The sequence below is a fragment of the Sinohyriopsis cumingii genome, chromosome 18, assembly GCF_028554795.1.
Source record: "Sinohyriopsis cumingii isolate HCF-2022 chromosome 18, ASM2855479v2, whole genome shotgun sequence".
Taxonomy (NCBI): Eukaryota; Metazoa; Mollusca; class Bivalvia; order Unionida; family Unionidae; genus Sinohyriopsis; species Sinohyriopsis cumingii.
In genome coordinates this window covers 41,286,437-41,311,797 of record NC_142978.1, presented here as the reverse complement: position 1 = coordinate 41,311,797, position 25,361 = coordinate 41,286,437, and the positions used below count along the sequence as shown (strand labels likewise).

Here is a 25,361-nt window from a genome sequence, read left to right as displayed (position 1 = left end):
TATCTTGACCAATACATGGTGTAATGATTAAGATGGGCACAAACCTTGAAGTTTTTTTTTTAACAGAAGTCATATTAGGTGGTGGATCAGCATGATTTTATAAAAATGTCAAGCCCTCTTTTCCAGTAGGCTTCATGTCATATTTGGTACAATAAAACAGAGTGCCCATTGACCCAAAAAATATTATTCAAAGTTTTTGTTTGTAGCTATGTTTGACCAGATTATATGGCAGAAGTCAATGATCTATACAAAATCTGAACTCCTTTGTCAGGGCTATTTCTGCCAAATTTGCTCATTTTCTGGTTTTGTTGTTGTTGTTTTTCTAGGGTTTAACGCCATTTTTCAGCACAAAATAGGCTATACAGGGCATCCAGTATAACTGGCGGAGAAGAACCCTGGAAAACGCAGAGAAGAACCACCGACCCACCAGAATCTACTGGCAGGCTTTCCCACGTACCCATGCTAGCCGAGCCTTGGACTCGAACCCACACAGATAGAGGTGAGATGGCAGTGATCCAGAACGGTCAGCGCTTTATACCACTCGGCCACTCGGGGCCCCCATTTTCTGGTTTTAGCAACAGAATCAAGATAAATCATTATCATCTAACAAATTTGGACATGGATACCTGAACAATCCCTGTAAAATAATGTGCACATCTGTGAAACAGATTTTGATCTTTGTGTAATAAGCATGATGATGATGCTAAATGAAGAGGACCTTACCATAAAAATGCTCAAATGGCCTTGCAACCAGATGAGCTGAAATGAACAAAGATTTTTGGAATCAGCAAAAAGCACTCCCAAACTTTCATGGATTTATATGTGAAGGAAAACCTAAGATGACAATAATCACTATCATCACATATTTATTTGCACACCAAATGTTTAAGTTTTACTAGTAGATACTAGACTTGTGTCAATTTTGTTCACTCCCATGCTTGCATTTTTGTGAATTGAAACTGGAATGTTAGTTGCAATAAAACAATCTTAACAGACTCATGAATAGAAAAGAATGTATGTTGAAAAAGGATGAGGAAAGTGCTATGCAAGTGGTGGTCATGGCGGTTCAGATGTGGAGGTCCGATCAAGAGTATGTAGCGGACCTCTGGCCGCCTATCTGGAAGTCGCCTTCTTCCTAGCCCTTTGTCAGCAAAGTCAACCTAATTCATTTCTCAAATATCCCCGTTTTCAAAAGATTACAATTTGAGTTTTACCAGGTTTATCTTTAATATCTAGATGTTGCAGTAATGTTTCAATTTATTTTGATTTCTTTGAAGTTGAGTGGCAGTTTCATTGAAGACAACTATGTCTTCTGCATACAACAATGCAGATAAATTGGCAAATTCTAGTTTTACACTGAAATTCTAGTCAGAAATGTGTTTTGTTAAATCGTTTAGGAATAAGGAAGCACAACCTTGCCTTGCTCCAGCAAGAGAGATAAATATTTCTGTCAAGCCATTTGGCGTTTTCACACAACTTTTGACATTTACAATTCAGTATCATAAGCATTTAGGGCTGGTATAACATGATAGTCTGTCTTATGGTGGACATAAAGAATATAAGAATGGCCAAGTTTTAAAACGTCTTCCATTTTCTGAACCAACTAAATAATGAAACAAGGGTTTAATTAACCATCTGTTCAGGAGCTGCAGCAGTAACAAGATTTTCAAGAATGCCATTGTGGTGTACATAATGCCGGAGGCATGGGCATCCATAAGATTTTTTCTTGGGGGTGGGGAAATCATAGGGATGAATGACTTGAAGCTATATATATATATATATATATATATATATATATATATATATATATATATATATATATATATATATATATAATGTTACCCCTTTCTCCCAGGAACCAACATGGTGGCCTAAGTGGTTGCAGGAGGTAGACAGTTTTTACCATAGGTGAGTCATACCAAAACTTATAAAAATGGTACTAACATTGCCTCACTTAAACTGTGGGACATATTAAGGACAATAAGGTATATAAAATAATTGCTATACACTATTGAAACAGAAGAAATTGACAACAAAAGTTAACATTTATACCACAAAACTAACGTGTTCCAAGGTTCAATGACATATCTTGAAACAGTTTTTGAGTTTACTGCAGAAACAAAAGTGAATGATGGAAAGATGGTATTTTGGATTTAACTGCTCATCAACTCAACAGCCAATTAAAATCTAGATTCTAAAAATGTAAATAATACAAATTGCCAAAATATTTTATCATATCTACTATTCCAAATAAAAAAGAAAATATGTACTACAAGATAAAGAAGTTAAATAATTTAAAGTGTACAGTAAAAGCTAATGGCAAAACTGCTTAAAAATAAAGGGTCAAAATTTAAAAAAGTTAGTCTATCAAAAAATCCAAGATTTCTTAAATGAATCTAAATCAAACAACTCAAAGTTGTTGTAGGATTTAACGCCATTTTTCAGCACACGATAGGCTATACATGGCGGCCAGTATTAATGGTGGAGGAAGAACCCGGGAAAACCCCGGAAAGAACCACCGACCCACGAGAAGCTACTGACAAGCTTTCTCACATACCCACATTAGCCGAATCCGAGACTCGAACTCATGCAGACAGAGGTGAGATGGCAGTGATCCGTAACACAGCACAATAGGTTATTTAGTGCCAAGGTGACTTGAGTCAACATGACCGACCCAGGCTATTAAGGATTTGAACATGCACACAGTCAGTTACTACTGCTCAATCATGCTGCCAACTCACAGGAAGAATGAAAAACCAACAACAACAAAAAAACTGAATTTTGAATAGGAAAAGACTTCTCAAACACTAGACTAATAAATGTATCATGTTTTTCAATGCAATATCATGAACAATTTTCAAGTTATGGACAGCTGGATGTAACCCATTTCTACATTCCCTGCAGACTTCACTGCAAGGGTAATCTAAACTACCATGACCTAATTTTGCTGCCCAAACCAATATGAGAGTGTTTGCTAAACTGTGGAATTTATTTTGTTAAAAACAAAATCTTTGACAACAACTGCAAACTCGAATATAAAATTTACCATTGATCAATTATCATTTGCAACTGATGAAATTCACTGCAGGCAATGCATTAAAATATTCCACGATTATAAGAAATTTTATGTGCCAACTTGAAGATACACTTACTTTCTGAAAATATTAATTCCAGAAGTTGGTACAGCTTTACCCCAAAATTACCTGTAAACCCTGACCACACAAGTTAATTTGGTAGTAAAACATTAGGATTAACTGTTATAAAAGATTGCTAGTACAACCAATCGATAACAAAACCACTATTTTCTGCTACAAACATTCCAGCTTACGTCATCTATTTATCAGAATGGATGAAAAACTTTTTTCATGGCAAAGAAATAAACAGTGTGAATCACCTTGAAATAAACTACAAAGACATGGATGGCAGCAATAATCTTACTTTATTACAAAATATGTACAAATGGTGGACTTCATAGATACCAGTTATATATAAAGCATCCATATAGGATATATCATCAACCTTTGTTTTGCACTACGATATTAAAACAACATAACATTACTAAGGCCCTGCTGAGGCCTTCAGACTGACTGGACCTTAGGTAAGACATTACAAAATTTTACCTTTGTCAAAATCATTCTTTTCTAGTAATGGAAACATTGATATATACAGAGAAAATATTTCTAATCAGTAAAACATGCATATCCAATGCAGCTGCTAAATTCAAATTGTTACAAAATCTTATGCACACAAATGTTAACAAATAACATTTATCAAACTCATGGAAAATATTGACATCTGCACATACAATATTTCTAATCGGTAAAACATGCATATGCAATACAGCTGATAAATTCGAATTGCTATAAAATCATTTACACTAACTATAATATAATGTTGACAAATAGCTAGGTTATTCAGTGGCTTCTGAGACTTTCAGCTGTATGTTATGGCTTCTTTTCAGCAAGAAAGAAAAACATACAAAAACACAATGAAACATATTTTGATATAAATCTAGTGTTTATCAACAATATGCAAACAACAGTTATATGTATGAGTCATGATGTCACCAATATGAGAGATAATGTGGCAGGGATTTTTCAAAAAAAAACAAATACTAACCAAGGTCTGACAAATTTCAAAATCACGTTGTGTCTTGCACCAACCGTGACAATGCCTAGTTACCTAGCTCAAATTTAGTAATCTATTGCAAGCACTAAAAGATATGACTATTGCTCTCCCTAACAAAAATACCACTGACAACACACAGGATTATGTCTCTGAGCACAATTTGTCAATCTCTATGAAAGGATTTGTGGCAATTTTTTTTTCATTTCACAGATTTGTAAACATGAAATTAAACTTGTTCCATATGGCATACTTTGTTTTAAGAAAATGTGTAAACATACAGTAATAACCTAAAAAGACCAACCTGAAACTGCTAATTATTTATCAATAAAAACATTTTAACTGTACAAATGAAGAAAGCACAAAACTGATCTGATACGGAAAAGTTTCAAAAGATCCAATATATCTGAATTTTTCACAAGCCAAATTTGTTCTTTCAAAGCCTTATACACAACTCCTATATTGCCAATATTATTTGGTCATTACCAAAAAACAGTTATTGGTAAATAATGTTATTCAATGTAGCACAAAGAAATATTGGTAATAATGGAATATTTACAAGGATAATCAAACCACATTCATTTGACACCTGCACTTGTAGCCCTGTTAATAATAACATACACTCTCATGTTACAATGAATGCTAAGATGTCATGACTTTAATACATATATCCTCTCATAATACTGGGATTAAATATGGCATGATACTTATTGGTATAATCCCATATTAAATTATGAAGAACTTTGTATGAAGATGGACAAAAAGTACAAAATATTAGATTTAATAATAAATGAATATTTCATAAAAGTTATAAAGATGTGCAACACATTTTCAAAGGTCGATATTGACTCAGATCTTCATTCATGCTTAGCAATTCTTAAATTTGAATGAAATGAAAAACATGCATGTGTTTAACAGATCTAAAATATTTTAGAAAGTACAGGATATTTTTTCCTGGGAAAAAATAACAGTTGTGTGTATAAATGCTGAAATATCCATCCATCAATTTATTATAAAACTGGACCCCTCAGAAACACATAGTATTAAATCAATTATCGTGACATATATGCCATACAATTATTTCATACAGTGTCCACAACTAGTTCTCATCAAACAATGCCACTAAAACTTCTAGTACTATCTTTCTTCATGTATCTCAGCAGACTGGTTCATACATAGTAGGATTTGATTCTCGCTGCTCTATTTGGGCCACATAATCATACAATCTGCAACAAAAAATGGAAATATCAAACATCAAACATAATATGCCATACACTTTGCACATGTGATGCAACTTCAAAGCCAAATCTGAACCAGCCTAGTTTTAAAATTTTTTTTTTTATTTAACACATTCATATGAAGTTCAGTACAAAAATAATTGTCATGGAATTTGATGGATAAAAGATTTGTGAATCTATTTAAGATACTACCCACACCATAAGTTTGGTCAAATCATCAATTTAAAAAAAAGGGAAACATGGCATTTTCGAGATGTTGAGGGTCAAACTGGCTATGTTTGGTTTTGTGTTTATTAGCACAGCAACCGATAAGTTGATATGATCGTAGGATCTAAAATACACCATGTGGTTAATTCTTGCACACTGTCACATCAACATTACTTTCACTTTTTTTGGGGTGAAAACCTTATAGTTATATGACCATCCAGTCAGGAAACGTAGTGATAAGAAAAATTTCAAGATGGCCACTTTGGCAGTGATACTGATTGTCTGAAGTGTGCCAATTTATTATAAGGAAAATTTTAACCTGGCAAATGTGTGAGTAAAGTTTCATGGTAATCCCTGTGGTTTATTACTGCTCTGGTGGCCTAGTGGTTAGAGCATCTGCCATGGATGTGTGAGGCCATGGGTTCAATCCCAGCCAAGTCATACCAAATGGTAATAACAGCTGCCTCGCAAGGTGCTCAGCAGAAACAGGTTAGTGTTAGGACTGGTCAGCCTGGTGTCAGGATAAAGTGACTGGGTGGGACATCATGCTACATGTCTGTGGCATGATGCCCCAGTGCTAGACATCACTATAAACTGCCACACTGCCGACACTGTTAAAGATATGTTAAAAATTCCAAATCACACACACATATGGTTTATTAGGAGTAGAGACAATAAATGTGCCAGCTGATGGACAGAAATGGGACAACATGCCACAGAGTAAGTTCTTCTGATTTTTGACCAATGATGCTAAATATATTCATAACTGTATTACAAGTATATAGGCCTTTGTCAGTATGAAGCAACAAAGGAATGAAAAAAAGCAGCTTTTAAGGTAGCAACTAATGAAACTAAAATCCTTCTAGGTACTGAGCATTTCAAATGCAAACAGAAATGAACTTGTATGCAATCAGAAATAGAACTACTTTGCAATTGTAATGTAGACAAAGATTACTTCATGGAGTATGGTGTAGCTGTATTATAGACAATGATTACTTCATGGAGAATGATGAAACTGTATCACAGAAAGATTACTTCATAGAGTATCATGTCACTGTAGTGCTAAATATTACTTTGTGGAGTATGATGGAACTGTTGTGGAGAATGATGTAACTGTATCACAGAAATATTACTTCATGGAGTATGATGTAACTGTAGTGTAGACAACGATTACTTCATGGAGTATAATGTAACTGTATCAGAGACAGATTACTTCACGGAGTATGATGGAACTGTTGTGTAGACAAAGATTACTTCGTGGAGCATGATGTAACTAGCATAGACAAAGATTACTTCATGGAGTATGATGGAACTGTTGTGTAGACAGAGATTACTTCATGGAGTATGATGGAACTGTTGTGTAGACAAAGATTACTTCATGGAGTATCATGTCACTGTAGTGTAGACAAATATTACTTCATACCCTTTCTCACTGACAAATGACTTTTATGACACATTATTAGTTAACTGACAAATAATATAATACTGCCTAGGCCATTACTTAAAAATCTCATGATATCACACACATGTAACCAATTTATTGTTATGTACTCACGATTCTATTTCTGGAGCTGAGATATAGTCATGACCCAAGGACTTGAAGATGGGGTTCTTCATGAGCTCAATGGCCGTGATAAGCAGGCCCCATGAATACTGGCGCTTAACAGCCATCCTCTCCAGTACTACTCTGTTAGAAAAGAATGGAGATATTATTTAACATCATGCAAAGGCAGACAACCTGATTCAAATATGAACTCATGGAAATCAATGAAGTTAAAATAACGTAAGTCAGTGGATAACTGTACTGTATCTACCTGGCACATTGATATGTTATAAATAACATATGTAATACATATAAACAAGAAACCCAAGTGGGCATATTATTTACTTGGCTTACATAACTCCACTGTTTCAAAACTAGTAGTAGTATAGGAATTCATACTATGTAAACTTTTAGGACATCCTGATCTAGATTCTTTCTAAAGTTGAAGGCATAATGTTTTCTTGTTCATGGTCAAGACCTCCATTAATATGCACTGTGAAGCATACATTCAGTTTGATAAAAATCAGAGTACAAATATTGTTTTTAGAGTGGCTCAGTCTATCAATTGTAAGATTAGAGCATTAAAAGACTATACATATTATCAAACTCATCCAAGATGGCATAAGCCAATGTCAAGTTTGATCAAATTCGGATAAAAATATGGTTTCTGATGCAAGATTAACTCATTAATATTCATGAATGTCAATCATTATCAAAAATACAAAAGATCTTGATAACATAAGCATACCCTCCAAGTTTGTATCAAATCGGGTTATAAATCCATCCTCCATGGTGGTAATAAGGTCATCCAGTAATATACAACATTAATATCAATGGACCTCACTCGTTATTTAAATTATCTTGATGATATAATCTTATATTTCAAACTGGACAAGGTCACCTCATTTGTGTGTGGATCTCGTTCATTATCAAACTTGTCTGAGACTTGATAAGACTGGGATATATTCAAAGTCTGATGAAAATCATACCTAAAATTCAGCCTCATAGTGGTAACAAGTCCCTAGTGAGGCAATAAGCCCAGCCAACTCTATGCAAGATTTGCCCATTGCTGATCTTGGTGACATAAAACCACACTGCAAGTTTTATCAAATTTGTATCAGAATTTTTTTCCAGTAGGGTAACACGCTCAGCCAATCAGATCAAGATTGCCTCATTAGTTTCATTAGATTCTGCTTATATACTGAACTCACCTTATCATTCATGTATTCCTTCCATATTACATAAAAATGCCATCACAAATATGGCCTCCGTGATGACTTCTACCAATCTGATACATCACCTAATATGGGTGGATTTTGTTCATTACTGAACTCATTTTGGAATATTTGACCACAATTAGATAAAAAAAATGTGATGTTTTGAATGAAAACAAGGTTAGCCAATCGGATGCAAGATCACAATAATATTCATGGATTATGGTCATTTAATGAACACATCTGAGATTTTGATGGTATAAACCAATATTCCACAATTCATTTCAATTGAATATAAAACAGAGACTCCAACAATAAATTGTTGATGATGCACACATAATATATACTAAATTTAAGGCCATCCCTTGAGCTTCTGGCCAGGTGAGCTTAGCATCTGCTATAAATATTTTCCTATGCTTCTGTACATTTAATGTCATTATTATTTTTTTAATTTGTTTTAAAAATAAGACAGTAAAAAAAACGATCCCATGATAATAAATGACCTCACTGTATTTTGGTGCTGAAAACTACAGTAAAGCTTCAACAGTCTGAATCTATGCCTTATAAAAAATAATATTATCTCCATCCTCAATGAATGCTATAAATAGCATGTTTGACTTGTCGACCCTCCAATAATCTTGTTTAAATTATTTCATCATCTTTTTGACAATTTCTAATAAAGATTGCATTTAGATTCAGTGATACAAGAAAAATTGGTAGTAGTTTTTTGGAGTACTTGCCTGGTAATTTCTTTATGGATTTCCTCTTTCGTGGTGGTATTAAACAAGTGCTGCAGCAGGAAGCTGAAGTAGTGTATGTGCCTGTTTGGGTATGTGAGCTGGTTACAGATGGCAGTAAGGAACAAATAACAACCTGGGAAAAAAGTTCAAATTGTAAGTAAACTATAACTGAAAGCAAAAAAAAATGCAGAAAAAGTAATAAGTGACCACATTTTTTACAACAGTAGCTGAGAAAAACATACAATGTGAATTTGTCCCTTTGTCTTAGGTGTCCGTGAATTTCTTTCATACATGAAATCATCAGGAAATTCTTCAATTTTAATCATTTTTGTCTAACCAGGAACTGTTCTAAATCATTAAGGAGGAGTGCAAATTTCAGAAACCAGGAAATGTGTATGCATGCTAAGTCAAATACTAACAGACATACTGCCATGAATGGGACTAAGATTGCTCATGTGACAACGGCTTTAGAGCAATAGGTCAAGGTCAGTAGGATGCTTTTTTGCAATTTGTTTTGAAACATGAACCAGGAACCAATATGAAATTCTTTATGGAAAGGAACCAATCACTATAGTGGAATATGTACTGCAGTCTCTTAAATACAGCTGGCAGAGGAAGGCAAAAAATTTATTGACAATTTGCACCTGAGACGACTGTAGCTTGTAATTGATAGTGAAGGAGAGTTGTTGAGTCAACAAATACTGTGTGTAAGCAATTTTCCCTCCTGGTGTCATTGGGACATGGATCAAAATTTCTTATGACAGCATGTTTACAGGAAGAAAAAAAGAAGACAATGGTATGCACACTTTCAAATATAAGCAAACTGTACACCAACAACTAGAATCCTATGCATAAAGTAGTTTCACATTCTCTATGTGACAAAGCTTTTGATAAACAATAGATAGGGACAGTGGGAATCTCGTTAATCTTGTTTTCTAAGTACAACTTGTGAAAATATGTCATACCTATATATTAGCGAAGACAATGATGAAAATACCCATTTCTTACTGTATGATAACACTGCCATCATGTTAATGGCAATTATAGCAAGTATTTAGCCAAAAAGTACATACCCATTGTATCTAATTGAGATACAAGATCATCAAAGAATTCCGTGTATTTTGAGTCTCTGATGGTACTCATGCTGGGTGTCAGACCTTTGCTGTTGATGCACTCGCTGGCCTGAGTTCCCACATCAAGAACAAGTGCATTGATCAATGGGACATTGTAACAGCTGTAGCCGTAGACTTCATTTGACTGAAACAAAAAATAGCATTGTGAAAGGAAACTATATCTGTATGAAAACTGCAAAAAAAAATTATTATTGCTTTCTCCTAAGGGCACTGTTATGCTATACCATATTGTGGTTGAATACAGGTGCCAGAGCCAAAGGTGAGGGCACTATGCCACCTGCAGGACAACACAACAAAAGTTTCCAAGGATGAAGACAATAACACATTCATATGTGGCTGACCCATGACATGACAAACAACATTTGAATCTACACATTGTGTGTAACTCTAAAATGGCTGGACATGGCAGTGGTGCTAACCAGTGACAGACATATCACCAAGTGGTGGGAATAATCATACTGTAAAAAAAATCCTTGTAACGTATTATGAATGACTTATAAGCAATAAAAAACTGTTCAAATGAAACCTAAACTGTTGATGCATGCTAATAAATAAGCACATAACAAAAGGCCTGCCTTTCTGTCTTACTTTGCTATAGAAAATAAAATTTTGATTCCAGAGACGTAATTATATTACAATGGGTTTCTGTATGGAATGCAATGATAAAACACATAATCATACAAACACATTTTGTAATTGGTGGATTCCAAATAATGGAGTCAGTTTCATTAATGCTCACCTTAAGATTCATTATTAGGTTAGAAATGAAGGTTACTGGAGATCCTCTTCTCAGATACAAATCCAAATCCTGTGAACAAAAACAGCATGTATTTTTATTCAGTTCATTTATGCCACTGCTTTTCTACCCAATGTTTTACAATATTTATTGGAATTTAGATGTCTGTGTTAAGTAAACAATCACACAACTGTTATATCTGTAAGAACAATTTATAGAAGCTAGAAACAAATAGAAATTATAGTCTGAATATACCTCCCCATTTATTTGTCTCCCCCCCAAAAAATTTAAAAAACAAAAGCATACATGAGATAAAAGATGCACAAAATTTAGTCATTTCATTTGTTGATTTATATTTTCAAATCTGATTATGAATAGGGGAACCCTAACACAAGTGGGGGATATGACAAATGTATTTACATAGAAGGAAAATACTACTTTGTCAGCTTCCAATATTTACAATGTCAAATCAAAAAGAGTAACAAAAACAAATTTACCTTTCATGTGGATTTAACAAGTGATGTAATTTTTGTGTACAAGTGTACAAAGGGATATAACTCTTTACTTCAAGGTAATTGATGGAATAATCGAGCAGTTACTGAATTGGATGAATTATGTCACTCTGGTGTCTGAGGAAAATAGACTCACCCATAGTTTATGCAGTATGGTGTTCTGTTAGCATGGTAACTCAGTTAAGACTGAAATATGTATGTAGACCATGAGTGTTAGGGTCAGTAGAGGTACAAACAAATTGGGATTTATACAAACACTATAATCCTTCTTGTTATTAACCAATTTAATCAAGTGGTTAATTTGTTACAACAGTACAGATAATTCTCAAGAACACACAGGGAAAAAAATTCATACATTGTGAAAAAAGTTGCTGAAAAACTGGTGCATACAATTTGTTTTTCAAGAAATATATAAAACATTTATCAAACAGAAAGTCTTGCCTCATTAGCTCTTGCATATGTACCAATTATTTATGTTACATAAATCATGAATATCTATAAACCAGAGCGAACTGTGAATGAAGATACCTTACCTTTTTGAAAGGTGCTGATTGGATCATGTTTGTATAGCTAGTGCTAATGTGTGGAGGGTGTGCTGTTTCTGGTAGCATGTCAACCTTCAGGTCAGGTGTATATGGATCTGGCACAGGTACGTTATGTGAAACGGTACTCAAGATTAAGTTGCGCATCTCATTGCAGTATGGTGATATGGCATCACTGAATTTGTTATGATCACATAGAAACTCTGGGAAGTCATGAAGGCCTAGCAACATTGTTACCATAGTCTGCAAAAAGATGATATTTAGTTATTGTATATCAAACATGGTCTATTGAGATCTAATTCAATTAATTGCTTGAAAAATATGAAGGAAATCAATCTGTCCAACGATTCTTTTTAAATCTGGCATCCTTTTAAAAATGCTTTGAAATGGATTATAAAGCTTATGTCTCTGAGACCTCAAATATTATGATCTATATAACTATACAAAGAAAGAATTGCAATAGATCTGAGATGAAGGTTTAAAGACCTCAAATAATATGATCTATACAATTATACAAAGAAAGAATTGCAACAGATCTCTGAGGTCAAGGTTTAAAGACCTCAAATAATATGATCTATACAACTATACAAAGAAAGAATTGCAACAGATCTCTGAGGTCAAGGTTTAAAGACCTCAAATAATATGATCTATATAACTATACAAAGAAAGAATTGCAATAGATCAAGGTTTAAAGACCTCAAATAATATGATCTAAACAACTATACAAAGAAAGAATTGCAACAGATCTCTGAGATCAAGGTTTAAAGACCTCAAATAATATGATCTATATAAAAAACTATACAAAGAAAGAACTGCAACAGATCTCTGAGATCAAGGATTAAAGACCTCAAATAATATGATCTATACAACTATACTAATTTTTCAAATAAAGAATTGCAACAAATCCATAGTTAGCAATGCTTACCTTGTGCAGCCTAACTGATGGGTTTACACGCCAGGTAGTCCTGAGCAATGAAGACATGAACTTGAAGAGATCAATGAATAACTGGGCATACATACTGCAAATCTGAAAATGTAAATCAAACAACATCCTAAGTATTAAATGAAATCACTGCATAATATTGAACCATGCTTTTCGTATCACTTCTCAGATCTATAATGACTGAAAACTATTGAAGTGAAAACATTTCATTGAAACAAAAGAAAGACAAGCACAGTTATTTTTATCCCTATAAATATCTGTGATAATATAGATGCCATATCATTTATGTATTTTTTAGTATTTCACCTTTAACAATCCATACAAGATCATTCTCATATGAGTTCACACATATTTCCTCTGGATTTAGAGCAATTTACCATAAATTAAAATGGAATCCCTTACCCACTTTCATACAAACTTACTGGTCTGTGATTTGCAAATTTTGCTGAGAACAAAAGTAATTTTCAAAAGGACCACAAAATAACTTTTTTCAAAAATCTTTCGACCCATCCAGATTTACTCTGAAAAAAAGTATGTGACATTCTCTCATACAGTCCAACCACGTAGCCAATCAAATGTTTAATTTTCATTTGGAGTAGGCGGAGATGTTAAGGAATGGATTTTTTGGTACATGATTTGATAGGAAAAGACATTTTTTTATCCCAGATGTATGGAAATCAACAACATTAGTAAGTTTTTAAGCATAGTTCTCTTTACATTAAATGAATGGTAAAATACACACTGAACACTTTTGGAAAAATCTGGTTAAAATGGGACCATACCTTCTGTTCTGAAGTGTAAACAAACATTCTGTCCATGAAGACCCTGTGTGACATAATATCCATCCAGGCTGTGGCAAATCCTGGGGCATTAGTAGGCTTCAAAACATGTAACATGTTGCTGGAAAGTAAAAAAAAATGAAGCATGATCTAAAGATTCTACAAACATAGGGTGAAATTTCTATAAAAAATATTTAATGAACTGTCTTGCATACGAGTTTACCAAAGTACCATCTTGCAAATACTCAAGGTTTCATCAATATTTACTGCCTCAACCTAAATGATCTTAATTTTAAGAAATCTTATCCAGAATTCTAGTATGACATCATTTAGAATGGTCTATGCACCTCTTTACTGTATTTATATATGCTACACACAGCTGTAACAGTTATTAACAGAGTTATGGTCCAGTGAGAATAAATAAGATATCCATGCAAATTCCAGAACTTTGAAATCCATCAACATATTTGGACAGCCTGCCCTCGCCCCCTAAACATGATATTAAAAGCTGAAGGATATGATCAGCATTAAATTGATGACATTCACATCCAAAGACCCACTTGACAGTGTCAATCACTTAAAAAGACCCACTTGACAGTGTCAATCACTTAAAAAGACCCACTGACATGGTCTCTGCATTGATGACTGTCAATCACTTAAAAAGACCCACTGACATGTCTTTGCATTGATGACAGTGTCAATCACTTAAAAAGACCCACCGACATGGTCTTTGCATTGATGACAGTGTCAATCACTTCAAAAGGCCCACTGACATGGTCTTTGCATTGATGACAGTGTCAATCACTTAAAAAGACCCACTGACATGGTCTTTGCATTGATGACAGTGTCAATTACTTAAAAAGACCCACTGACATGGTCGTTGCATTGATGACAGTGTCAATCACTTAAAAAGGCCCCATGATATGGTCTTTGCATTGATATCAATGACAATCACTTCAAAAGGCCCACCGATATGGTCTTTGCATTGATGACAGTGTCAATCACTTAAAAAGGCCCCATGATATGGTCTTTGCATTGATATCAATGACAATCACTTAAAAAGGCCCCATGATATGGTCTTTGCATTGATGACAGTGACAATCACATCACAAGACCCACTGATATGGTCTTTGCATTGATGACAGTGACAATCACATCACAAGACCCACTGATATGGTCTTTGCATTGACATCAATGAAAATCACTTCAAAAGGCCCACTGAAATGGTTCTTGAAATGATGTTAATCACTTCAAAAAGCTATCTTAAATGATGGTTTGTACTGATGTTAATCTCTTCAAATGGTCATTATGCATTAATGGTGTTTGTATTGATGGAAAAAATGGTTACACAACTTGGTAATAGAGAATTAAATTATCTTCCTGAAATTAATCAAATGTGGCAATAAATACAAAGTGGTGGGTGAGAGTACAAAAAGACATGAAATCTATACAGTCATATGTGATGAAAATTAAATCGACAATTTTCCTAGAATAAAAAAAGGAAACACATACCAGAAGGTAGTAATCACTTGCAAGTTGATGTTTTCAAGGATAGGATCTGCAGCATTGAGTTCTATCAAAAGCCCAATCAAGATTTTGTGGTAGGGCACCTGCCAAAATGCTGTCTGGATGGCCTCAAGATCTCGTAGTAACACTCCAGCCACAATACCTAGCACCTGGAAACAAAATTTTAAAACCATAAAGGCCTTAAGTTTGCTTTGGGGTGAAGCAGATACTTGGTTCTGTACAAATTATGTCAATATAAAGTTTCAACACATGCATCAGCACAGCAGTAACTGAACCTGGATGGCTATGTTAAGTTTTTTAAGCAGCTTTAATAAAGTGTTCCCAGACTTAAATTGTAAATCAAAGTCATGTAGAAAACTATTTTGACAATGGAACCAACAACAAAATACAAATAACTGCTTCAGTACTGTTTAAAAGATGGTTATTGAAAGTACTATAAAAAAAACATACCCTTCACAGTTTTAAAACAACGGCATCTTTCCTTGTGCAAAATCATAACACTCACATAACTTTACAGCTGCCATTTGCACTGCAGAAATAGACACATATTTATGGCTAAACTTAATATTTTATTAAGGCTGGGGCAATAGTATGCAAGTTTTTGCATAAAGATTCAAATGATCAACTGCTTATTGCTCAACCCTTTAACTTTATCCTGAAAACTTTTAAACCATGAGCAGATGCAGTTACTTTGTCAAGGCAGTTTCTTTTCTTTAAAATATGGATGAAAATTATCAAAAATTACAGAGATCAATGTTGTATCATCCCTGGGTCCCAAGTATGTTTAATTATAATCACCCAAAGCTTTACCTTATTCTGCATACTGATCTTGGTAACAGTGTTTGCAATGCCTCCCGAGTGCTTGATCAGCATAGCTAACAAACGGGCACAAGCATCCCATATGAAGCAACATTTAGTCCTGATGCTACTTGAGCTACGGTACCGCTGACATAGTTCACTGTTACAGAAGCCTACACAAATCTCTATACACAGACGGAAGAAGCGGGAGATAAAGTCATCTGTTTGTAGTATTCCAAGCTGATCTGCCTGTAAATTGTACAAGTAAAAAGTATTGTTAATAAGATTTCTTAGGGAACTAAAATGAATTTGAATATAAAGTGATAGTTAAAATTCCACAAGCAGTTAAAATATAAGAATCAAAATCACTAAATTTCACAAAACAACTCATTGTTTGCAAATTATTATAGAGCTTCCATTTTCAAAATGAATTGCCAGTTTTCAAACTAATATACTGTACCTTTCGCAAGAACGTTGCAAAAGCCAGGCGATTTTCTTTGTCAGGTAGCCAGTGTAGCATGTTGATCCATTCCAATAGCAGGAATTGTGTCTTTCCATGCAGCCCTGGGGGGTCATCCATCCTGCGAGCCTGTAAAATACTGGATTGCATCAAGGCACTGGGGTCTCTATGCAGTTCATCCGGTATGCCCGAACTCCAGTTACTTTGGTACAGGTTTTCTATCAGTGTGGTAAGGCTGCAAGGAGTACAGATATTGTCTTATTAGTGAGAAATGGGAATGTTTCCTGTGTAAATGAAGTTATTTTCCATTGTAAAGTAAGGGAGTTCTTTAGCAAATTATACCTCCAAGTTTTTAATGTAAAGATTTATGCATAATTATGAAACAAACTTAATACATATATATATAGTCAAGGAACATGGTGTCTACAATTGCGTCCAAATGAGCAGTGGTGACATATTATATCTTGATTATAAATGACATGATGTAATGACTGTCGCAAGTCTAAGCATTTCTTGTAGCCTTGATCTTCGAGCTGGAGATTTGATCAGTGTGAAATTGAGAAAAGTTTAATAAAAATAACTGTAGCAGTTTAAAAAGTGACAGCCATGAAACAGAAAAAGGCAAATGATTTACATTATTCCTTGCTGTGAACATGGAACAGAGTTAATGGCTGAACAACTGAATAAATAATTATAAAATCTTCATTCAAATATCTTTATTGTTTTAATGTTATATATGTGAATGAATAGTTGGATTGACTGACTGACTAGAAACACGGGAATTTGCTTTCTATGTGATTCCTCATGGAAAATGATATAATCTGTCACCCAAGTTATCCACCTACTAGTTTCATAGAAGTTTGTGTGACCGATAACAAGTAGCTTAATTGTTCTGGAAAAGAGGTTTTCCAAGTGATTGCTACAGATACCATATCACTGCTGAAATACCACACTAGTCACAAAGATAGACAATGTCCAAACAATATATAAATGAGATTAAATTTTTTAAGCAATGTTCAAGAAAAGTTGAAAACAGATTTCATACCTGGTTGCTTAGGAAGTTAAATCACTACTAAAAGAGACACACAAAGCATGTCCCAACATTCTAACCAAGATGGTGTTATTTTGAGTGAAAATACTTTATCAATGTGGATATGGAAGCCAGACCATTTCTACTGGAGCCACCACTAAGAGTGAGATGATATACAGTTCATGATACACAGCCTGCGATATCATAAATATCACATACAGACATGAACTTTTGGTCTTTCTGGTGGCTCCATTTAACTTTGCACATGAAAACATTACGATGTTATCTTCAAAACAGAAGAAATAATGCAATTTCCCCCATGTGAAGAAAATCTCGTTTAATGCTGTATAATGGTATTTAGTCTGTCAATGCTTTTTAATATCTTTTATGCTCTTATTTTATTCAATTTATCATAGCCCTAATCAAAATACATGTATCAGGTTTTGTAGTATATGATCTGCAGGGCAAAACTAATTTATTAAAACAATTAAAATTGCACTATACCTGCATTGTCATCATCACTATCATCAAGTATTTACTGAACAAAATCACCAAGCACATCTTCATATGTGGGACTTTCAACAAATATGCATTGTGTTCTTGCATTACTCTGTTTTCCAGTGCGCGAATTTGTACAAATTTTTACAGCATCTCCACGTAAGTACTTGACATATCTTATGACTTTCTCACAAAGACTCTGTTGCTTTGCCAATACTCCCTGTTTGTCATGCAGAGAAAAAGCTACATTGATTTCTAATTGGTTTTTATTTTTTAGCCTGGATCGGAACAAACAATAACAAATGAGAATTAAATGTAGTTGTTGATGTTGTTGTGGGGTTTAAATACCATATTTCATCACAAGATAGGAAATACATAGCAGCCAGTATTAATGGTGGAGGAAGAACCCGGGAAAACACTGGAAAGAAGCACCGACCCACTAGAAGCTACTGGGAAGCTTTCTCACATGCCCACATAAACCAAAAACATGCAGACAGAGGTGAGATGGCAGTGATCCGTAATGGTGAGCACTTAAGACCACTCGGACACTGGAATTTAATGTAACATATTTCAATGTACATCACACCAGAAGCATAGCTTTCAAATTGACCAAAGGAGTTGAGATACAATTCAAAGTAGAAAAGTGTGAAAGTGGTACTTCATTATACATCAGGAACACATTTGGAATGTATGCTGTCTTTTTAAATCTTTTTGCCAGTTCTGACTGGCTCAGTCATTTTGAAACATTGATATAGCTTTTCTATATGGTTCCCAAGGAATGTACATTTTTTTATTGAAGCTGTTCAGAAGTATGAGGTAAGAGATGAGCCAATCAAGTTTTATCAAAATCAGCACAGCTGTTACGAAGAAATCTAAAAAGATGTTCTCCATAATGTTGTTTTACAAGTTGCGCCAATATTAGAAGTCACAGAATAATACCATAAGCTCAATGACTTTTTAAAAAGGTGGGCTAATAATGACGGTATAGTAGAAAATTAAGAAAGTACACTTACCCATCTGGTGCCGTACTTGAGTTTGCAGAAATCTGTGTCAGGGTTTCAATTGTGGAACTTAAATCAATCTGAAGATAAGACAAGCAGACATCTGAGCAAGTATTTACTTTTTTGATTCAAAACTTGTTGGAAGTAAATGCAGTGAAGTACATAAATGTACAAGGTGCGTACATGATTTACCATTTTGTACTTAAATTAAGACTTATTTAGAAATTAGAAAGCAAACATTAAACCTGTAGATAAACCTACTCACAACAGTATAAATGTTTTTTATTCTATTTCATGTATTGTATATTTATTCAGAAGCTTATTCACAATTTTTAACACTAGCTAGGGAAAAACAAATTTGAAATACATTTGAAGAATATGTTCAATGACTATAGAATTAAAATATATCTTCATTGTATAATAAATGTATTCCTTCCACTCTATTAGCTTACCACAGTGAAAAACGTTTTGATCTCCCTGTCGATGCAGTAGTACTGTACGAGCTGCATGGCAAATGTGACCGCCTTAAGATTCTTGCCACCTTCCATCAGCTGCGCAAGCTCCATCGCATACTCTTCCATGTTAATCAGCTCACAGCTGACCAGCATGTCTATTAATTCAATGTTGTACTTTGCATCATCCTCATGCTCTATCAAACATCTGTACAGAAAGATATAAAAACTATATTAGTATTCACCTCATCCCCTTGTAGTTTGCACCCCTCTTCCAATTTTTAAAATACCGGTAAACGGCCTTGAGAGATTTCAAATTGCACCACATATGCTTGTGTTAACCATACATAGGTATGTGCAGTCCAAAGATCCCAATGCTCCACTATGCTTTTCTAAGAAGGGGAAATTAACTTCAAAACACATTGTTAGGTAACCCACCACCCCAATGACAATGGGTTACAGATTATAATGATTGAATATTTTTACATTTTATTATATTTTTCAAGGTCCTAGTGTTTAAAATAAAGCGGTTACAAACTGCCAAGGGGGCATTTAGTGAATGTATAAGATTCAGTCTGCACTCCTTTTATATCATGCATTTGAGAGAACAATTTTTTTTACAGATGAATGGACTGTTAAATCAATGAATCATTTTTTTTTAAATTAAGGCCTTTTCAGAAATCAATGTATGGTAAGTTGTAAGGCACACAAACCATACTGTGTGGGTTATTGACAGTCCAGTTGCTCTTCTAAAGGCATTTGATCTATTCAATTTGGTACATGTATGCATTCTAATCTCTTCTTCACTTCTTCACAGTTACATTTATGGACAGTGCCTACAATGTGGAATGCGGATGTGACTATGAAAGCAAACCTTGTGACCTGACTTGTTGTCCAACGAGGTCCATACATTTGCATGTTTCGCAGCCCCTTTGGCACCAACAAATGACAGTCTCTGTATTGCATCAACAATGCAACATCTGCCATCATACTGTAGCTGTCAAGAAACCCCTTCATTGCCTGAAATAAAAAAACAGCAATATATTTCCCTTCATCCTTAATACATACATCCAAAAATCCAAAAGCTTGAGATAATTTATTTTCAAGCAATGTAATTAGGTGGAAATTAATTTGAGATAACGTTGATTAAGGTATGTACGGTCTACATGCTTTCACTGTATAATGGTCAATTTGGTTTTACATAAAAACAGCCCAATATGACCTTGACCTTTCAACATCCATAGCAATAAATTATTGGATGCCCCATGACAAGCTTATTACTATGTTTGCTGACATTTAATGACAGCAGTCAATTGTACCATTAAATCCAAGAGACAATCTGCTCAAAATCTAAACAAACATTTCACCACAAAAGTTGACCATGGACAGAAAGAAATAGAACAATGCATTGACATCAGATGTATAGATTAACATGCTAAATACTTTCTCTTAGCCATGTGACAAATCATAAGGATTGTGATAAGGTGAGTTACAACACTGCACTATTCATGTAACCAACGACCCTTGAGAGTGATGACAACTGCATGTCAACAAAAAAACAATCTTGTCTGAATGAAAGTGAATGTTTATTATTGTTGGAATCAAACTTAATGAACTGGTGAGAAAACTAATGCATAGGATGGCAGAGACTAACAGGGATAAATTATGTAAACTCTTGTCTGTGCTTTACTTGTTCTGGTGACAATTCCCACAAAGCTTTTGTTGCAGGCAAAATAAAAGCAACAAAAAAGTAAAATACATCTTATAACCCATTCAATTTACTTCTTAACAAGACACTCAGAAAATCTGTCCAAAGATTATATATTTTTGATAGCAACATATCAAAATGAACCACCACTAATATTTTAAATTGTATGCACTAATGATTCTTTATACAATGTTTTTCTTGATTTAGAAAAAATCAAACTAATGTTGATAAAAATGAATACAAATGGGAGATAAATTTCTTACTGACCAATACATACTCCCAAATATCCTACACTAACTAGTGGTCATTATCTAAATTACAAAATCAAACAAAAATAATGGCTCAGTGGGTCACTACATATTAGAAACACATGATATAAAAAAATATTTTCCAATGTTCTACATACCTTTTCAAGTAAAATATAAACATGGAACGGAGACTTCCTGACAAGTATGATGTCATTAAGAAGAGAGTTAAGCTGACTGGACATCCGGTCTGTTCCAGGGATATTCCATACCTGCAGCATGCTCCGCTTGATCTCCTCTACAATCCGGTCAAAAATTAGCGTCATTGGCTGAAATAAAATATGATCTTATAAGAAGAAGGAAAAAAAAACTTAAGGAAAGCCATATTTATTTGATGTTGCAAGATATGGTCTCATAATGGAAGATAAAAAGGGATTTTACAAACTAGGTAACATTTGCAACTGCATATTGAACCCTAGATCAGAATATTATCAAGCACCTTGTGCTCTACACAAGACACAATAACGATTCTGGCATTGCACAAAAACTTTGATAGCCTGATGCCCCAGGGCCTCTCTAATTTCAGATCCATCCCATCCTGTATTCTAAGTGATGAACTTATTGGGCTTGTCAAAAAGATGCAATTACAGTAATCTATTTCAAAAAATATAATTTTCAGTAAAATAGAACAAAACAGTAAACGCTTCACTACATGCGTGTCACATGAAGCAAGTATACACAGTAAGCAGTCATAATTGGAGCTATGTTTTGGGAAGGTTAAATAAAAACAATTACATGGCAAAGAGGTCAGTAAATTCAGTTTACTTAATTGGCTGATGATTGCTTGTTTAATGCATTTAAAGAATGCAGTAGGTGATCCTGTTGTGCTAATTTGCATAAGTAAAAAAAGATTCAAGTGGAACAACCCAATTTATTAACAGTGGCAATATTTCTTTTTAGTTGGAGTTTACCCCATATATATATAATAGAATGCATGTTTATTCTTTGTGTGTTCATGTGTGATTCATTCTTGAAGGCAATTTAGGAAGTAAATAATTCTAAAATAAAGAATGCCAGTAAAAAGACAGCTGGGGATTTAATATTTATTTCTTTGAACAGGTGGCAAACTTCTCATTTCTGTGTTTGCCATGTCTGTCAAAATAAGAGTCTGAGACCACCCATATGTAACATATTCAGCAATGAACATTCCAATTAGTTAATTGTCATTTCAAAATGATTGCAGACATGATATAGATTGATTAATAGGGCCTGTGTAAACATTTTTGAGCCCTGACAATTTAACTGGTACAACAATTTTAACAAAACATTCATGCAACATGTAGGGCAATAATAAGTCTATACAGCAGTTAATCATCATTAAATCTGGGTAACATGTGTTAATGCAAAAAGGAACAAGAGGCCAAAGTGTGTCTGACATCAATTACCTGACCAACATCTGCACAATCACCAAATGTCATAATTGACCATAAATCTTAGACCAGTAGGACACTTATGTAAAGATACCCAACCGATATAAACTGTTTCCAACTGTCTGCTTTGTCATCCCATACAAAAAGTATAAAAAGGCAACAAAACTCGGTACAGTAAAACCTGTCTTGAGAGACCATTGCTATGAGGCTATTAAGTTTTGGCAGAAGGGGTGGTCAGGTTTCACTGTATTTTATTCTCTGCTGAGGCTTCATAAGGTTTTCTGTTGAATGTAGTGACATATTTCAACTGTCAGTAAGTCTCCAGAAACAACAACAACAAAAATGAAAAACAGGACACAATCCCCATCCCATGTGAAGTGGAGCCCATTTTTAACTTTTCAAACCAATACTAGTATGGATCTTTGTACGTCTTTGTACCTATACATACTATATACATCCACTGCAATAAATTCTTTCTCGAGTTATTTAGTACTTCAATTTTCATATAATTTAGTGTGAGATATATTAATGCTTTGACACATCTTTTTTCCCTAGCATGTAAGTACTTCAAATCTAAGCCATAACATGACTGTATTAACATGAAATTTCATAATTAAATTAAATATTAATATTTCATTACAACGTTTTTCCCCTATTATGTTTTAAAACAGGCCAGTATATATGAAACAGTTTAAAATTTTTAAATACTTACACGAGGAAGGGGGGTGGGGTATTTTTCCTATCTATCATTTTTGGGGGTGGGGAGGTTGTCCATTCATCCATATCATGATGGCCAGCTACAAGCAGAAGCTGAATAAGGATCAGGATTGATTCATGTGCCTGTCAAATGGATCACTTACCTGAGGACTCTCATTCCAGGTGGTAAAGTGGAAAATGTTACTGGATAAATCCTCGAACGCTTCAAATAAATCCATTGTACACTGCAATCTGCCAAGGGGTCACGTCACAAACCTTAATAAATAAGAAACCATGATCATATAAGTTTCAAGATAGTTTACATGCTTGATGTTCCCATAGATGTTTTAAATAAGGCTATTTCTTAGTGACATTCATTCAGCATAAACAAGAAGCAAATTCAATTACAGACTGCATGTACTCTTGAGATATGTCAACAGGAGCCATCAAATAATAGTTTGGCTTGGCTATACATGTATTTCTATGAAAAAAAATTTATAAAATTATTAAATCTGTTTTTGTGAGATTAATATCTGCCTATGTCAAACAGTGTTATTAGTCTGTCAACTCAATCTGCCTTTGTTCTATTAAATATTTATATTAATTTTAAGCAACATATACTTTCATATTATTTTTGTATGTCAATAATATAATATGAAAGTATAATAAATAGTTAATGAATGTTTATTACCAATTGTCAGCATATATTTTGTTGCCATGGTACTAAATAAAGGGACTCAACTAAGGGTACATATATACCAATTTTGTTTTCAAACAACATGAAAAAGTTGGTTTTTCAAAATTTTAATTGTAATATTGTCAAAGTAAAGTTAATATGTACAAATAAAACAAAAATAAACAGACTTATATATGACTGTCTGACTAATTTAGCCTAACTTTGACTTTGTGGTGTTTAGCTGAGGACCCTTCAAGGTGCCAAGTATTCAATAATCAGGATTGAATTGATTTGATTAAAATATATTAATATCAAACTGTGTATAAAAAATAATAACTCATTTAATCTGAGTAAATGAACCTACATGACCATGTTGAGACATTTACTCTTTAATTAGCTCCAAGAGTAAAGCATGTCTAAACACTTCAAAGTCAGACAGTCATGCAAAGTCAGACAGTCATGCAAATTTAGACAAAGTCTTTTTAATGCCAACATTAATAAGTCTTCAGTAACTAGTCGTTTAAAAAATAATTATATTATACTGCATACATATTTAATAGAATAATTGCAGATAGAGTAGGACAGTTATGTACCCCAACAAATGACAAAGGCAGACTCAATGTGACAAAGCCAGATTTAATAATTTTATAAAATAATTACCAGTTTCTTATTGAGAGATAATATTACCAAAGTAATATGTTACATAAGTTTAATATGAATGCTTAATCGAACAAAGGCAATAATTTTATATAATAATGCCATTACAAAATCAGCACTATCAATAAAGGATGGGTAACTTTTATCTGAAAACATTGGACATTGGAAACAGCAACACTTCACTTGTAAACTCTACTAGTGTTCCAGGATTAACATCTTTGGATTAAAAATACACTGTCCATAAAAACCCAAAGCTAGCCACATATACATACTGACTTTGGTATGCATTGATTACATTATATTTATTTTTTTAAAAACTACTTACATATTTCAGTGAAAGAAATGTTGTCAATTACGACTGATGCTTGACAAATGTAATAAGGTTAAGAAACTTTTTCCAAAGTAGAAATCTTTTAGTAAAACTTTGAAAGAAATGATAAAATCTCATTCACTATTTCTTTTGGCCATACC

General features: G+C 33.9%; 1 protein-coding gene across 1 annotated transcript in view; it reads right to left on the bottom strand.

Moving 5' to 3' along the window:
- Positions 1 to 3,422: 3,422 nt before the first annotated feature.
- The window catches only part of LOC149776475 (CCR4-NOT transcription complex subunit 1-like), a 59,291-nt gene continuing 37,352 nt past the window's right edge, over positions 3,423 to 25,361 (bottom strand). The window contains exons 5-20 of the mRNA XM_089940908.1: positions 23,722 to 23,833; positions 21,593 to 21,760; positions 20,353 to 20,498; positions 19,479 to 19,686; positions 19,039 to 19,106; positions 16,498 to 16,732; positions 16,050 to 16,286; positions 15,225 to 15,388; positions 13,716 to 13,833; positions 12,916 to 13,017; positions 11,982 to 12,233; positions 10,940 to 11,008; positions 10,141 to 10,324; positions 9,068 to 9,200; positions 7,126 to 7,257; positions 3,423 to 5,351 (exon numbers count right to left, since the gene is read on the bottom strand). Of these exons, the coding sequence (XP_089797034.1) occupies positions 5,282 to 5,351; positions 7,126 to 7,257; positions 9,068 to 9,200; positions 10,141 to 10,324; positions 10,940 to 11,008; positions 11,982 to 12,233; positions 12,916 to 13,017; positions 13,716 to 13,833; positions 15,225 to 15,388; positions 16,050 to 16,286; positions 16,498 to 16,732; positions 19,039 to 19,106; positions 19,479 to 19,686; positions 20,353 to 20,498; positions 21,593 to 21,760; positions 23,722 to 23,796 (2,361 nt within the window). The 5' untranslated portion in view covers positions 23,797 to 23,833 and the 3' untranslated portion in view covers positions 3,423 to 5,281. The remainder of the gene's footprint in view (positions 5,352 to 7,125; positions 7,258 to 9,067; positions 9,201 to 10,140; positions 10,325 to 10,939; positions 11,009 to 11,981; positions 12,234 to 12,915; positions 13,018 to 13,715; positions 13,834 to 15,224; positions 15,389 to 16,049; positions 16,287 to 16,497; positions 16,733 to 19,038; positions 19,107 to 19,478; positions 19,687 to 20,352; positions 20,499 to 21,592; positions 21,761 to 23,721; positions 23,834 to 25,361) is intronic.